The sequence below is a fragment of the Micromys minutus genome (genome assembly GCF_963924665.1).
Source record: "Micromys minutus genome assembly, chromosome: 11".
In the NCBI taxonomy this organism is placed as follows: Eukaryota; Metazoa; Chordata; class Mammalia; order Rodentia; family Muridae; genus Micromys; species Micromys minutus.
The window spans coordinates 24,123,874-24,140,360 of record NC_137980.1 but is presented as its reverse complement, the minus strand read 5'-3'; the positions used below and the strand labels follow the sequence as shown (position 1 = coordinate 24,140,360).

General features: G+C 40.4%; 1 protein-coding gene across 1 annotated transcript in view; it reads left to right on the top strand.

Moving 5' to 3' along the window:
- RPAP2 (RNA polymerase II associated protein 2) overlaps positions 1-9,806 on the top strand; it is a 62,797-nt gene extending 52,991 nt beyond the window's left edge. The window contains exons 12-13 of the mRNA XM_080924824.1: positions 6,913-7,062; positions 9,557-9,806. Of these exons, the coding sequence (XP_080780950.1) occupies positions 6,913-7,054 (142 nt within the window). The 3' untranslated portion in view covers positions 7,055-7,062; positions 9,557-9,806. The remainder of the gene's footprint in view (positions 1-6,912; positions 7,063-9,556) is intronic.
- The last annotated feature ends 6,681 nt before the right edge of the window (positions 9,807-16,487 follow it).

The following is a 16,487-nucleotide window of genomic DNA, read 5'->3' as shown; positions in this document are numbered from 1 at the left end:
GTGGATCCACTTCTGTCCACTTCCCTGACAAGCCAGGCAGTGAGGGATGCATGCTGAGGTGGAGGCTCCTGCGTAGTGCTCAGTCCACGTGGTGAATTTAAAGCTCCTTTCAAACTCCTCATGGGTGCTCTGGACTATTCAACAAAGTGACTCCTTAAGCTGCCTTCATGTAGTTACTGGTTAGCTCCAGTGTGACAGACATCACAGCTGCAGTCAAGATAGAGGAGCCCAGTAGTGTTTGGGTGGGAAGTGGACAAGTAAACAAGTGAGTGAAGAGACAGTGAAGCCAGTGCAGAGTAAGGCAGGGTAAAGAGGCAGATGGCGGTGATGGTTGGCTGCAATGGGAAGGAGTCACAGGAACAAGCCCAGTGCACAGAGAAGAAACCTCAGAGGTGAGACGAACTAAAGCTGGTGCAGAGGCAGGATTGGTCAGTGCAACTAAGAAGTGAGCGGGGAATTCTCTCCCAGATGGAAGGTTTTATGGGAAATGTTTTGATTGGTAAGACATCTTTCCAGACATCGAAAACCCTGAGCCTAAAGGCCTGTTTGGATTTCTCTCTTGTTGCTGGTTCAACAACTGTAAGCAGTATATTAATTTAAAAAAGCCATTTGTCTTTAACACAGTAGCTGGCTCTGATGGTTCATGCTAGTATCCCAGCATGCCAGAAGTGAAGGCAGAAAGCTCAGGAGTTCAAGGACAGCCTTATATACATAGTGAGTTGCAGACCAGCCTGGGCTACATGAGACCAAAAAATTAAAAAGGAGCAACATTTGTACAAGGCTAGACTGTAAATATTTGTGTCTGCTCTAAAGTCACAGCCATTCGGCCTGTTGTAGTAGCAAAAAGTAGCCATTGGCTATATGGATCTATAGGTCAGTAAAACTTCATTACAGAAATAAGTTGGAAGTTAAATTCAGATCATGGGTCCCAGTTTGCCCATGGATCTATCGTAGTATGTTGAGAATGCTGACGTGGGGAACAGCAAGCATGTGGTAGGAAGATGGAGAAGATAATTCTGATAGACACATTCGTGTGATAAACACCATGAAGGAGGACCACAGAAGTGAGAAGTGAGGAAGGAAGTATTGTGACCTGGTCGTGAGGGACGGGTGTGATGGCAGGATGGACTACTTGGACCTAAAACATTCAGGTGAGAGCTAGGATGGCTGAGGGATGGAGTGTAGAGTACCTGTCGCACACGTGAGGCCTCGGGTTCAGTCCCAGCACTGCAAGTGTAACAGCAAAGACACCTGTAGTTGGTGTGTGCAGAGCCCTGGGGTCAGTGCCCTGCAGCCTCCATCCCTTCAAAGAGGACTGAGTTTTCTGGTACCAGAATGTCGTGGTGGGAGAAATCAGGTTTAGTTTGAACATGATGCATTTGTGTACTGCTGAGGCAGCCTTGGAGAGAAAACTCCCAGGAGAGCTGTGGAATGTGGTGTCACGGAAAGAGAAAAGACCTGGATGAGACCTGACTAAAGTGACCCACTGACCACACAAACTGCTGAGGGTGTGTGTACCATTTACCCCTCATCTTTGTTCCAGAAATGATTTCAGCAAGCTAATGACAAAGGTCCACATTATAGTGCTGTAGTCAGTTACATTTCTCTTAGACACTAGGGTGGGGAAGAAATGTTTTCTGAGGAAAATATAAGGAGATAACTAAGATTAAAGGAATTGTCTTTGGCTAGGTTTCCAGGAGTATAATTATGCAGTACACTTAAAGCTGAAGAATAGGCTGGAATCCTGGGGTCAGGCGCCTGAGGGATGCTGTCCGTCTGCACCACGGCTTGTCACAGGGATCTCCACAGGACACTCCTGTCACTAACAAACTATGTTCCTCCATCAACACTTCCTTCGGCCTAGCAACCACTTACAACTTCATAGTTTCCTGAAGGTCTGTACCACCACACCCTCCGTAACTGCTGACTTGCATATGCCTGTGTGCTCCTACTTCAGCTTGATCAGTTTTAGTAGTCTGTGCTTTCTGTGTCATATTGTCTACACACAGGTGTAATTTGATTTCTTCCATTCGTATGCCTTTTATTTTTCTTGTCTAGTTGCTCTCACTAAACTTGGGGAAGTACATTGAATATAAAATCAGTAAGAAGAGGCACCCTTGTCCCTTTGTTCTTAGAGGAAAGATTTTAGCTTTTAGCATGTTAAAGTAGCTCTTTTATAGCTATTTAGTATTTTTATTATGAAGGAATGTCATTTCATCCAATGCTATTTCTGCTTATATTGAAAGTGATAGTTTTTATCCTTCATTCTGCTGATATGATGTATTATTTACTAATTTTAGAGCATCTTTGTATCCATAAGATGAAACTAAATCGTGATGAGTGATTTTGATATTCTTGTTAAAACTCTTTAAGAAGTCTTACATGTTTATGATACTCTACCCCCTACCCTGTGCATTTGCTTTAAAGATGATGGTCTCAGAATAAACTTGGATCCCTTCACTTTCAATTTCGTGCAGTTGTGTGTTCTCATTTCTTAAGATACATAAAATTTGACTGTGAAGCTGAAGCCATCTATGTCTAGGCTTTTCTGTTAGGAAGCTTATTAGTAATTCACATCTATTATGGGACTTGCTATTGGTTTATTTGTCCTCACAGTTTGAGTGTTGATAGATCATAGATCATTATGTCATAGATCATTTCTATCCAGTTTAACAGATCATTTTTCATAGTGTCTCTAAGGAAATTTTGTATTTCTGTGGCAGTAGTGGTAATACGTCACTTTGTATTTTTTTCCATTGAACAACTTTTTTAAAAAACAAAAAACAAAGTTAAATGTACAAATTTCAAGCATCTTTACATAAAAGTATATGAATACATTTTTGTCAGTGCTTGGCTTTTTTTTTTAAGGTTTGATAGTGTGTATTAAGATCTTACTAGTTACAATGAGCATAAAGTACATGTAAAACAAGATGTAACCTGGAATTAGTCAAAGTTTTCTTGGTGTGTGAAGATTAAGCATAATGTTTTTGTTTTTTTTTTCCTTGAACTTCACAGTCTGTGAGTCGTTTCTGGGGTGTTCAGAGCTTTTTTTTTTTTCTGGGATTAGTATCCAATTATCAGTGACTGCATATTATGTCTATTCTTTTGTGACTGGGTTATCTCACTCAGGATGATATTCTCTAGATGCATCCATTTTCTTAAGAATTTCATAAAGTCACTGTTTCTGATAGCTGAGTAGTAATCCATTGTGTAAAATGTACCAGAATTTTTGTATCCATTCATCTACTGAAGGACATTTGGGTTCTTTCCAGCTTCTGGCTATTATAAATAGAGCTGCTATGAACATTGTGGTGCATGTATCTTTGTTGTATGTTGGAGTGTCTCTGGGGTATATGCCCAGAAGTGGAATAACTGGGTCTTCAGGTAGTACTATGTCCAATTTTCTGAGGAATCGCCAGACTGATTTCCAGAGTGGTTGTACCAGTTTACAACCCCACCAACAATGGAGAAGTGTTCCTCTTTCTCCACATCCTCACTAGCATCTGCTGTCATCAGAATTTTTGATCTTGGCCAATCTGACTGGTGCAAGGTGGAATCTAAGGGTTGTTTTGATTTGCATTTCCCTGATGGCTAATGATGTCCAGCACTTCCTTAGATGCATCTCAGCCATTCGATATTCCTCAATTGAGAACTTTTTGTTTAGCTCTGTACCCCAGTTTTGATTCTCTGGTGTCTAGCTTCTTGAGTTCTTGGATATTAGGCCTCTATCTGATGTGGGGTTGGTAAAGATCTTCTCCTACTCTGTTAGCTGCCGTTTTGTTTTCTTGACAGTGTCCTTCGCCTTACAGAAACTTTGCAATCTCATTAAGTTCCATTTGTCAATCTTTGGCCTTAGAGCACGAGCTACTGGTGTTCTGTTCAGGAAATTTTCTCCTGTGCCTATGTGTTCTAAGGTTTTCCTTACTTTCTCATCTAATAGTTTCAGTGTACCTAGTTTAATGTGGAGATCTTTGATCCACTTACACTTGAGCTTTGTACAAGGAAATAAAGGGTCTATTTTCATTCTTCTGCATACTGAGTGCCAGTTGGACCAACACCATTTGGTGAAGAGGCTGTCCTTTTTCCATTGAATGTTTACAGCTCCTTTGTCAAAAATCAGGTCACCATATATGTGAGGGCTCATTTCTGGATCTTCTATTCTATTCCATTGATCCACGTGCCTATTTCTGTACCAGTACCATGCAGTTTTCAGCACAATTGCCTTGTAATATAGCTTGAGGTCAGGGATAGTGATTCCCGCAGATGTTTTCTTGTTGTTGAGGATGGATTTTGCTATTCTAGGTCTTTTGTTATTCCATATGAAATTGCACATTGCTCTTTCCAACTCAATGAAGAATTGGGTTGGAATTTTGATAGGGATTGCATTGAATCTGTAGATTGCTTTTGGTAAGATGGCCATTTTTAAAATGTTGATCCTTCCAATCCATGAGCATGGGAGATCTTTCCATTTTCTGAGATCTTCCTCGATTTCCTTCTTTAGAGGTTTGAAGTTCTTGTCATATGGTCCTTCACTTGCTTAGAGTCACACCAAGGTATTTCTTTTTTTTTTTTTTTTTTTTTGACTATTGTGAAGGGTATCTTTTGAGTTAATTTTATATCCAGCCACTTGTTACTTTGTATTTTTTTTTATTTTATTTGGAGCTTATATTTTTCTTTGCCAAGTCTAAGTAAAAGTTTATATCTTTTCAAAGAACCAATTATGTGTCATGATCTGCTATATTTTTTCAGCTCCCCTCCCCATTTTTATCTGCTCTGATATGTCTTTTTCTTTTTCAAATACTGGGGTTTTCTGGTGTTGAAGATACCAGTGTCATGTGGCTACTAGTTGCTATATAAACACCCTTCTTGGTATTACCTTTGCTGAATCCTACAGATTTGAGCATGTAGTTTCCATTTTCATATGTGGTGGCATATACCTTTAATCCCAGCACTTGAGAGACAGAAACAGGTGGTTCTCTATGGATTTGAGGCCAGCTTGGTCTACAGAGTAAGTTCCAGGATGGATAGGACTTTGTAGAAACCTTGTCTCAAAAGAAGAAGGAAAAAAAACAGAACAATGTATTCCCATTTGATTTGCTCATTGATAAGTATACCATTTAGTCTTCATGTATTCATTCAGAAGTGTGCCATTCAGTTTCATGTATTTGTAATTTATGAAGTGTTGAGTTATAGTTTTATTCCATTGTGATCAGAAAAGCCTTTTTTTTAAGGCCTCATTATGATTTATGGCCTAACATGGGATCAATTCTGCAGAAAGTTCATGTGCCAATGAATAGAATTTGTATGCTTAAGCTATTGTTCTGTTAAGTTTGTTTAATGTATAATACGTATTAACTCTGATGGCTCTTGATATTTTTGGAGGGATGGTGTTGAATCCATTAATAAAAATAGGGTATTAAAATGCCTGACTGTTGTCCTAGAACCAGTCCCTTCTGATAGTGTGTGAAGTTCAATAATTCAAAACTTCTTTGATCTCCTACTCCTCATTAATGTGTGTTGAAAGTCTGTTTTGTGAGCTAAAGTGGCTGCTCCTGCTTGCTTCATTTCCATTTTCTGTCCCATTCAGTGTATCCTTACTGGTGAAGGGAGTTTCTCCTAGGCAGCATGCTATTGGTCCTTGTTTGTCTGTTTTGGTTTTGAGACAGGGTCTTACACTCAAAATCCACTTTTTCAGGCTTTTGAGTGCTAATTTACAAGTATATATTGCCGTACCCCATAGGTCTTGGTTTTTTAGTCCATTTAGACAAGGTGTATCTTATTTTGTTTAAGATTTCACTATGTATCCCAAACTAACTTTGGTCATTCAGCAGTCCTCCTGTCTCAGCCTCCTGAGTGCTAAGGATTACAGATATGCATTACTATAATACTCAGTCTATTATCTTTTAATAGTAATTTAATCAATTTGGCTTTTGTTATCCTTTACTTGTTTTGTATATCCTTTGTTTTGTTTTTTTTTTTTCCTATACAGTGTTCATACTTCTTTCTCCTTGCACCCTTCACCTAGTAGATGTCTTTTGTGTGCGTCTGTTTGAAGCTATATTTCTGCTTTTCCTCATGGATGCAGGACTCAATCGCCTCTTGTAAGTTAGTCTGGTTAGTCCTGGATTCCTTCAGTGTTTCCTTCTTCTGAAATGTTGTTTGCTTGGTGGTTTGTGGTCCTTCAAGATGTGCCCTTGCCTTGTAGCTGTAGTCCTAGTGCCCAGAACTCATTATGCAAAGATTAGCATCAGCCTTGTAGGTCTCCCTGCATTTCTGTGTCCTAAGTGCTGGGATCACAGGCATGGATGGATACACAGCTTGACAGGAATCTTTCAAAGCTCTGTCTTCTTGTGAGACACCTAACAGTGAAGTGGAGACTGTCTCTCTGTTGCCTGCTTTTCCTCCTACTGAGTTTGAGTTCAGTCTACATAAGTTTTCTAATAAAATAAGAATCTTGTTTACTGATTATATTTAGTCAGTCTTTAGAGAAATTTAATGGAAGTGTTTTGAGGAAAACATGCAATTTGTGTTGAATGCTTTATGATATATAATTTATTTAATATTTTTTAAATTAAAGCTTGCTTTTTGTCTTTTACTCCCCTCAGGAGATATAACCCAAACATTCTATATAGATTGTATTTCCAAAGCCCCACACACACATTTCCATTGTACAATGAAGGGTTTGTTCATTTTACTTTTTCTAAGAGTTTTTAGAAAAAGGCATGCAGACATCTTTCCTCGTCAGTGTTTATTGGTCCTCTGTCCGAGACGTCTTAGTAAAGCATTTCTCATGGGAATTTTGTTATTTCAAAGATATACCTTCCTCCTCAGGAGATTCACCACAGCAAGTTGAAGATGTGTGTCCCATGGTCCATCTTGTTTCTTCAAACACATTACTATTATTGGTTTCAGATTGACACCGATTCTTGGCATTCAGAAGCATTCTCCAAAAAATGTGGTATTTACACAGTTTATAGCCACCCTGCTGACAGAACTGCATTTAAAATGTGAAGATCTCGAAAATCTAACCGTTATATTTAGAAATACCTGCTAACAAGAATGGTAAGTTGGGATGTATCTTTCTGTTTTGTTACCTGTGTGAGCTTCTGATTCTTGCTCAAGTATTCTCCCTCTGAACTGTGTCCCCAGCCACAGGTTTAAAATTTTGAAAACCAAGAACAAACCTCAAGCTGACTTTAGCTTGCTAGCAACTCAGCTACCCTAGTCTTCAGCCGCCTCTGCTGCTTCCTGTCCACTGACTTTGCACCTTGTACACTCTGCAGTCTGGTTCTGGTTCTTGCATTCCAGGACATCCCCTTGTCCGACCTGGGAAGTGTTTCCCCAGGAAATAGCAGCTCACTGCAGTGGCCACCAAGAGCGACATTAACCTCTCCCTAGCAACATCTCAGTTAACCTCAGTACAGACAAGTGACAAATCTGCATACTGGTCTTGTAGGATTTTATCCCTCTTCCAGAGACACTCCAGTCTTTGGGCTCTTTCAAGCTGACTATCAGAACTCCCTGAACATCTTTTCTCATTTCACATGCCCTTTCTTGTGTTCAGAGAGATAAATTTATCCTCATTTTTAAAAGATTTATTTATTATATAAAAGTACACTGTAGCTGTCTTCAGACACACCAGAAGAAGGCATCAGATCTCATTACAGATGGTTGTGAGCCATCATGTGGGTGTTGGGATTTGAACTCAGGACCTCTGGAATGTCAGTCAGTGCTCTTAAGCACTGAGCCATCTCTCCAGCCCGCCTAATTTAATTAACTCAAAACTTTATTGTAAAAACCAAACAACACAGAAATACGCATATGTAGGAGAAAGTTTTCCTTACCTCTGCTTCCAGTCCCCAAAGCATGCTTGCACTAATCAGTTTTTCCCCTCAGTCAGTTTGGCAAATTGAAAAAAATAATTAATGTTTATTAACTGACCAGATTACAAAAATACCATGGATGAACTAAGGTGTTGTTCTTGGTTTTATTTATTCATTCATTCACTTTACATCCCAATCACTGAGCCACCTCCTAATCACCCACCTCAAATAGTCCCTCCTCCCTACCCGTGTCCTCTGAGAGAGTGGAGGCCCGCCCTGGGTATACCTTTCTCTGCAAGGCTAGGTGCATCCTCTTGCACTGAGGCCAGAAAAGGCAGCCTAGTTAGGGGAAGAGGATCCACAGGCAGGAAACTGAATTAGGGATATTCTCTTGCTACACACATGCCCTATGGAGGCCTAGGTCCAGCCTGTGCATGCTCTTTGGTTGGTAGTTTAGTCTGTGAGAGCCCCCAAGGGTCCAGGTAATGAAATTGTTTGTCTTCCTTTGGCATTCTTATGTTTTTATATTTGATTATATTATATTACTGTGTGGAGGTCAGAGGACAACTTTTTGGAGTAGATTTTCTCCTTCTACCATGTGATTTTCAGGAATTGAACTCAAGTTACCATGCTTGATAATAATTTGCCTGAGTAGCCATCTCAAAAGTAATTACATGATTTTCTCCTCTCAAATTCATGACCTCTTTTATTGTTGTTTAATCATATACATACAACCTGCTGAATCCATTCTGGGTTGCTTGCATGTATATGCTTTCAGGGCTGACCCAAAATTTATCTTGTCTACAAGAAAAGCAGGGATTAGGGATGGAGCAGAGACTAAGGGAATGGACAACCAATAACTGGCCCAACTTGAGACCCATCCCATGGGCAACCACCAAATCCCTAACACTGTGGGCTCTGGAGGAGATGGAGGGAATAACTGTCTAACAAATTAGATAATGAGTTGCCTAAAATCACTCCCTCTTTTCCCCATGGTGTAGAGCCCAGGGCTTCACTTATAGACCCTGTTCTTGCTTTCCTGCCAAGATACCTAGACATCCCCTGCACAGATGTGGATCCTGAACAACTGGAGCGGGGACTGTCCCAAAAGCTGTGACAAGTCTGTGGCAAATATGCTCTTCTAGCTCTGGCCTTAGTGGGAGAGGATGTGCCATGGTTGGAGGGGGTGACTGGGAGGAATGGTGGTGAGCAGAATGTAAAGTGAAGAAATAAAATGAAGAAATAAATCCAGTTGTCAGTTCATTACAGCCGTGTCGATTGGTGGGAAGGCTCGTCAGACATACTTGAAAATGCCTAATTAAAAGTCATTTAATTAAATGTATGTAAACAGGTGGTATTCAAATGGCTTATGGACTTTCAAGTATATATGTTTCACATAGACTGTATGTACATTTCTCATTTGTCAAATTATAAATGAACAAAAAATACTACTTGTCTTATATACATTCTTTTTCTGTTTACATGGTTGATTTCTGTTAACCATAGGATACTGAGTGTAAAAATTTTAACGGGAAGGCCTAAGGAGAGAGACAACTGATCTTAGCACTAGAAGATCACCTAAGACTCACTCTGGGAAGGAATATGAATTGGGTCTCTTCCAAGCAAACAACCATGGACCATGATACTGATGGGGGAGAGATGGAACACGTATAATGGCTGTGGTAGATGTTAAAATATTTTAGTTGTTTTATCCAAACTCTTTTGTTTCCTAGATATAACTTTGGAAGACAGAACAAAAGATGAATGACTACCTGGAGTTTTAGCCAGTGAGGGCTCATGGTGACTGATGACTTCCTCAGACACAGAAAAGCCATTACCCCAGCAAGAAGAAGCTCTTAACATCCAGAACCTCAAAACACAGGATTTGGGAGGGAAATGAAGTCTTAAATTGAAATTCTTTTTGGTTGATTAAGAGAATGATAGTTGTGCCTATTGTAAACGCTATCATACAAAATAACAGCAAAGTGGGTCAATAAATGTGTGAAGTCGCTTTTTCAAAGCTGACAGTGCTAACTGCCCCGCTCTAAGCTCTCACCAGAACCCTCCTGTGATGCATCTACTACCCCACCTGATACCAAGACATCCCTGATCTCCTCCATGGTCAGCCTGGTGACTGCCCCTGAGCTCACTATTCACACCTTTTTCCGGAGCTGCCAAAACTAGCCAGGGTCTCACAGTCAGTGCCCAGCCTAGTCTGACTACCTCCAAGAATCCCCATCTACACAGCAGGGAATCTCTTGGTTTCCACAGTATCCCACATCTTGCCTAACTGACCACTCCCACCTAACAACACAGCCAGGGTTTCTGGTAGGATCTTCCCCACCTGCAACCACCCACAGATAACTCCTATACAGCTTCTAACAATCCTACTTGGTGGCCTGATGCCGGTATCCCATGCTCCCAGCCTAGTCTGACCAGCCCTGCCTGTGCCAGAGCCAAGCTCTAGACTTATACCAGGACCTGCTCCAACCACCCACAGAACCGTTCTGAGCAGCTTCCAACTTGGTACCCAGACTTCCCACATCGTCCTCCCAAGTTCTAACCACATAAGCTACCCTGACCTCCCTTCCATCTGTGCCTTTCTACAACTAGCCAAATCTAGCCTGGGTCCATAACCAATGCACCAACATAGTCCAGCCTACCCTACCTGCACTGCAAAGGACTCTAGGTTTGGGACAGGATCTTCCTTACCAGTCCTTGAAACCACAGGACTCTCCCAGGCCACAATCAACCACAGCCAAATCTATCCCCTGGCCCACACTTGTGTATGGCAGCCTAGTCCACTCTGTCCACCTTACTTCAATCCACCCATTTTCAAACTAAAGAACCAATCCTTCTATACTTCTTTTCTGCTCCAACCTGCTCTGTCCATAACAAAATGAGAACTAAGAAAAGAAATCCACATGCCCAGATATCATCCCAAGAATACAAACAACATGAGAAATACAACCAGTCTCTTCACTCCGAATCCCACCAGTCCTGTAGGAATATTTGCCTGTCAGAATTACTTGAGATGAAACTCCAGGACACAGAAGTTAAAAGAACAATCATAACCTTTATCAAAGAATTCAAGGAGTTTAAGGACACAAACAGCTCAATAAATCAAGGCGAATAAATGCCTGAGTGATGTCTAAGAAAACAAACATTAAGACTGATAGAAATGACAGTCTGGGGCTTGAGGGTGAAATTTAATTGGAGATAATAAATGCTGAAGAGAACTCAAGGTTAAATGAAGATGGCATTTAAAAACAGTATCTCGATTAGGAAACTTAAAAGCCTTACACGTAGGAAGAATCAAGCAGAAGATCGAATATCAAATCTTGAAGTAGATAATCTAGACCAGATATGTATGAAATAACAAAAAAAAAAAAAAATTAAGGCAGGAAAGGAGCACACAGGTTATGTGGACAACATAACAAAAATCTCCGAAATCTAACCTTAGATGAGGACAATAATCCCAAATCAGTGGCATATTCAGATCTTAATACCATAGAAGAAAATGTCCCCAAACTAAGGAAACAAAGGCACGCTCGAACAGATACAAAAAGCACACAAGACACCAGATAAACAATACCAGGAAAGAAAATCCCTATGGCTAATTAAAACACTAAGTACACGGGGGTGGTACGGGGGGAAGTAAGTGTATTGAAAGCTGCAAGAGAAAAACAAGTCACATATAAAGGAAAATCCATCAGGATAACAGCTGATTTCTCAGTGGAAACTCTGAAAGCCCGAGGAGCCTGAAGCAATGCATTCCAAGTCCTAAAGGACTATGATGGCCAACCTGGACTAAAATATGCCCAGCAAAGCTGTCCTGTCATGATTGAAGAAAAACAAAAGCCTTCCAATGATGGTAAACCTAAAAATTATGTACGACAAACCAAACCTAACGCAAATACAGGAGACAACCAAGAATGGGAATGAGCCTAAGAGACAGAGAACTATAGAGAGAGACATGATTATTAAGACAAATTACCACTGAGAACACAACACCAAAAATCAACAGCACAACCACCACAGTCAGCTCACTCATTTCAATAATAACTTTAAGTATAAGAGCTTCAGTTCTCCAGTCAAAGTCATACTGAATAAATCAAGACAACATCATGTTATCTGCTGCCGACAAGAAACACATCTAGTTTAAAGACAGGCACTGACTTAGAGATAAAGAGATGGGCAAAAATACTCTGATCGAATGGGATTAGGAAGCAGTCAGCCATTGCTGTCCTAGTATCTGATGAAACTAATCCAAAGAGATAAAGAGGGACTCTTTATTCTAATCAAGGGAGTGTTAACCAAGAAGACATTACTATCCTAAACATGTATGGACCAAAGTGGAGCCTCCAATTTTATATAAGAAAGAAAAACCTACTACTGCATTTAAAGACAGATTAACTTCAATCCATTTGTAAAAGATGGTTTTAATACCTTGCTTTTTCCAAAAGACAGGTCATCCGCATAAAAAAAATATTAGAGGAACATCAGAGCTTAATAGATATCATACATCAAATGGACTTAACACATCTACAGATTATTCATTCCACCCAGTCACCAAAGAATACACATTATACTTCACAAGGAAGCATTTATAAATTAAACCACATCCTTGAACACAAAACAAATCTACAAATTCAAACAGTATTGAGAGCACTCCTGGTATCCTATCTAACCACAATGCAGTAAAACTTGAAATTTACAAAAAACTCCAGTAAATGCACAGACAGGCTCATGCCTGCATGATGACTAGAACAAAGAAAAAATTCAAGAAAAAAAACCTTGGAACTGAATGAAAATAAAACCAATAAAAGCAGTTTACAACAAGCCCATTGCCAGTGTCAACTTAAATGAAGAGAAATTCAAGGCAGTTGCCTAAAATCAGGAACAAAACAAAGTTGCCCATTTTTTCCATACTTATTCAATATAATACTTGAAGTCTTAGCTACAGTAATAAGAGATGAAGGGAATACAGATTGGAAAGGAAAAAGCCAAAGGATCTTTATTTATAGATTATAAGATAGTATATATAGGTGACCCTAAAAATCCCACCAGGAAATTCCTACAACTGATTAACACTTTCAGCAAATTGCTGGATACAAAATTAGCTTTAAAAAACAGTAGCATTTCTATATACAAAGGACAAATCAACTGAGCAAGCAATCAGGGAAACAACACCTTTCACCCTGAAATAAAATAAACTATCTTGAGATACATAAACTCTAGCCAAGCAAGTGAAAGACTTGTATAATAAAGACTTTAAGAAACTGAAGAAAAGAAGAAGATATCCAAAAATTAAAAGATCTCCTGTTGGGGAACCTTGCAATTAAGATAACAGTCCCCCATGACAGGGTGGCTTTCTGAGCTTGACCAAAAGGGGGGACTCCTTTTCTTGTGGGGTTTCCATGTCTCCTTGTCTAGAGTGTGTCCCTGAACGAAAGTGGTTTGGCCTTGTCTGAAAAGTGACCTTGTGCAGAGCTCTGTGCAATGCTATATAACAGCACACATGTCCCATTCTGCTTCCTGCCTATATAATAATTAGGTGCTGTACTATAACCAATAAGCCCTTCTTGCTCACTTGGTGCTATGACCAATCAACCCCTTCCAGTGTACCCCTAAAAAGCCCTTATGCACCCTACCCCTGAAACAATAAAGCAGACTCATCTCCCTACAACTATCTCCAGAGGTCACTCTGTCCATACCCAAGGCTGCTGAACACTGCTCTCAGCATCTACCTTTTTCCCCTCAGGCTGGTGCCCAACAACCTCCAGGGAGAAAGGGGGAAACCACAATCTCCCATGCTCATGGATTGGTAGGATTAATATGGTGAAAAATACCTATCATACAGATTCAATGCAATCCCCACCAAAATTCCAACACAATTCTTTACAGATCATGAAAGAACAATTTTCAGTTTCATAGGGAAACACACAGAGACACAATGACTAAGACAATCTTAAGTAATAAAAGAACTACTGGAGGCATCACCATCCCCAACCTCAAATTTTACTTTGAAGCTATAGTAATAAAAACTGCAGAGAACTGGCACAAAAATAGGCCTGTTAATCAGTGGGGTTCAACTGAAAACCCAGACATCAATCTACATGCCTATGAACAGCTAATATTTGATAAAGAAGCCAGAAATCCAAGTAGTGAACAAAAAAGGTAACATCTTCAACAAATGGTGCAGATCAAACTGGATAGAAGGCTAATATCCAAAATATATGAAGAATATCAAGAAAACATAAATCCAGAAAGGGACAGACAGACTACATAAACTAGTGAAAAAATCTTTTGTTATTATTGGGAATAAAAAAAAATCACAAGAGATGCTTTTAAAAAAATTGGCAAGTGGTGATGGTAACATTTATAGAAAATGTAAACAGACTAAAATAGCCAAACATTTAGAAAGAAACATTTTCCTTTGTTTTTGAGACAGGGTCTTATGTGGCCCAAACTAACTTCAAACTCCTGACAGGCTCAAAGGAACCAAAGGCAGCTTAAAAGAGGTGGCCACACACTTGTGTTTATCACAGTGAGATTCACTCCAGCAAGTAAGTGCCCGTCATCAGTGCATGGATTAAAAAGGCGGGGAGACTAATGGTGGATGATAGATAAGTAGATATGGAGTATTATTAAGCCAGGAAGAAAGATGGAATCCTATGCTTACAGGAAAGCATGTGGAACTGCAGTCATCACTGAAGGGCAGTAAGTGAGACCCAAAAAGAAATGCCACGTTTTCTCTACCGTACAGATTTAGAGAGAGAAGAAAGTGGAGGTTAAGGAGAGATGCTGTGGGGACAAGGGGTAGAAATCTTGGACAACAAGAAGGTCATGGGGTAACTATATCAAAGTATGAATCATGTAGAAAATGTCATAATTAAAGCCAGATTATATACTCTAAATCACTATTAAAATTACTACACTGTTACAGTATTTGTGTTACAGCAATCACAATAGTATAGATTGATAGAAATTAGTAGGAGAATCCAGAAATGAAACCACACATTTTTAGTCAACTGATTTAGTCAACTGAACAAAGATGCCAAGACAGTTCAATGAGGGGAAAATGACCTTTTCAACATGCAACACAAGGCTGCCTGGTTATCAGCTGCGCACTCCTGTGTGTGTGTGTGTGTGCGCGCGCGCACAAACAAGTCAAGAAAAAAAACTCAAAATGGGTCAGAGACATATATGCTGAAATTTCAAAGCTTTAGGGAAAAGGAGAAAGCATAAACTCTCTAAACTGTCTTGGGAAAGAGGTCAACAGGACTCTCAAATAGAATCCACAGATGCATGGCCACAAGAGACCTCACCAACCAAAACAAGAAACTTCTGCACCACTGTGGGATTGAGGGTATGTCTCGGTTAGCAGAGGGCTTGCCCAGAATGCACAGATCCCTGAGTCGGATCCAAAGCATATAAAGCAGGCAGAATGTATACACCTGTGGTCCTAGCACTCTGAACGTGGAGACATGGAAGGAGAAGAATCAGAAGTTCAAAGCCACTCTTCTCTACACAGTGAGTTTGGGACTTGTCTAAGCTACATAAGCCCCTCCCAGTACACACACACACACACACACACACACACACACACACACACACACACACCAAAAACCCCACCGACTACTACTAGGGCTAGTTGGGGATATAGCTCAGCGGTACAATGCTTGTCTAGCATATAAATCTAACAGAATAGGGTAGACTGCTCATTATTGGCATAGAAAGAAGACTTGGACAGAAACAATGAAATCCTGAGTTTGTCTTCAGCAAGCTAGGGCTGGAGAAAAGGAGGTTAAGAGTACTTGGTGCTTGCAGAAGACCCAAGTTTGGTTCCTAGCTCCTACATGGCAGCTCACAGCCATCTGTAACTCCAGTTCCAGGGAATCTGATGCTCTCTTCCGGCCTCTGTGGGCACTGAGCATGTACAGACACACACAGGCAAAACATTCATATGCATAAGTCTTTAAAATAAATGCAGATAGTTTTGACAGATATGGCTGTAAAGAAATGCTAAAGATGGGAACAGCTGAGGGGTAGGGAGACTTGGTCCCAGTTTTGCAACTTTCTGAAGATAGCAAACAAGTTCTTAACAAAAAGGACCAGACACTGAGTGAAATGGTCCCTGTCCTGAGAACTTGGATGCCCTGCCAAGGGCACATTCCCTGCTCCAGCGAGTGCAGCCTTGCTTTTAATTAAAAGCACTGCCCTTTGTACCCCCACCCCAGAGTGTTTTGCTTTGGACACTTACTTGTACAGTCATGCCACATAAAAGGCACAGACTAAAAGGCTCCATTCTGGTGACCTGAGATGACAAGGGACTTCTACAAAGGCAAGAGAGGGTAGGTCTAGGGTCATGGTATGGGGGTCAAAACAATGAGGACGGGGAGCAGTCAGCCTAGGCATGAGCACCCTCAGGAGGAGTTAGAGCTGGGAGCTAACCACCAGAACTAGAACTCTCTGGGCAACAAGGCATTTTCAAGCAGATGGGATGGGGTGTGTGAAAAAAACCTACAAATTACCAACTTGGGCAATTAACTTTCTTGGTCACCCCACCCACCCACCCTGCCCACTATATTCTCTTCCTAATGTTTCCTAGTTTTTCCAAACTTTGATGCATACTAAATTCCCACTCAGCCAACCTAATTC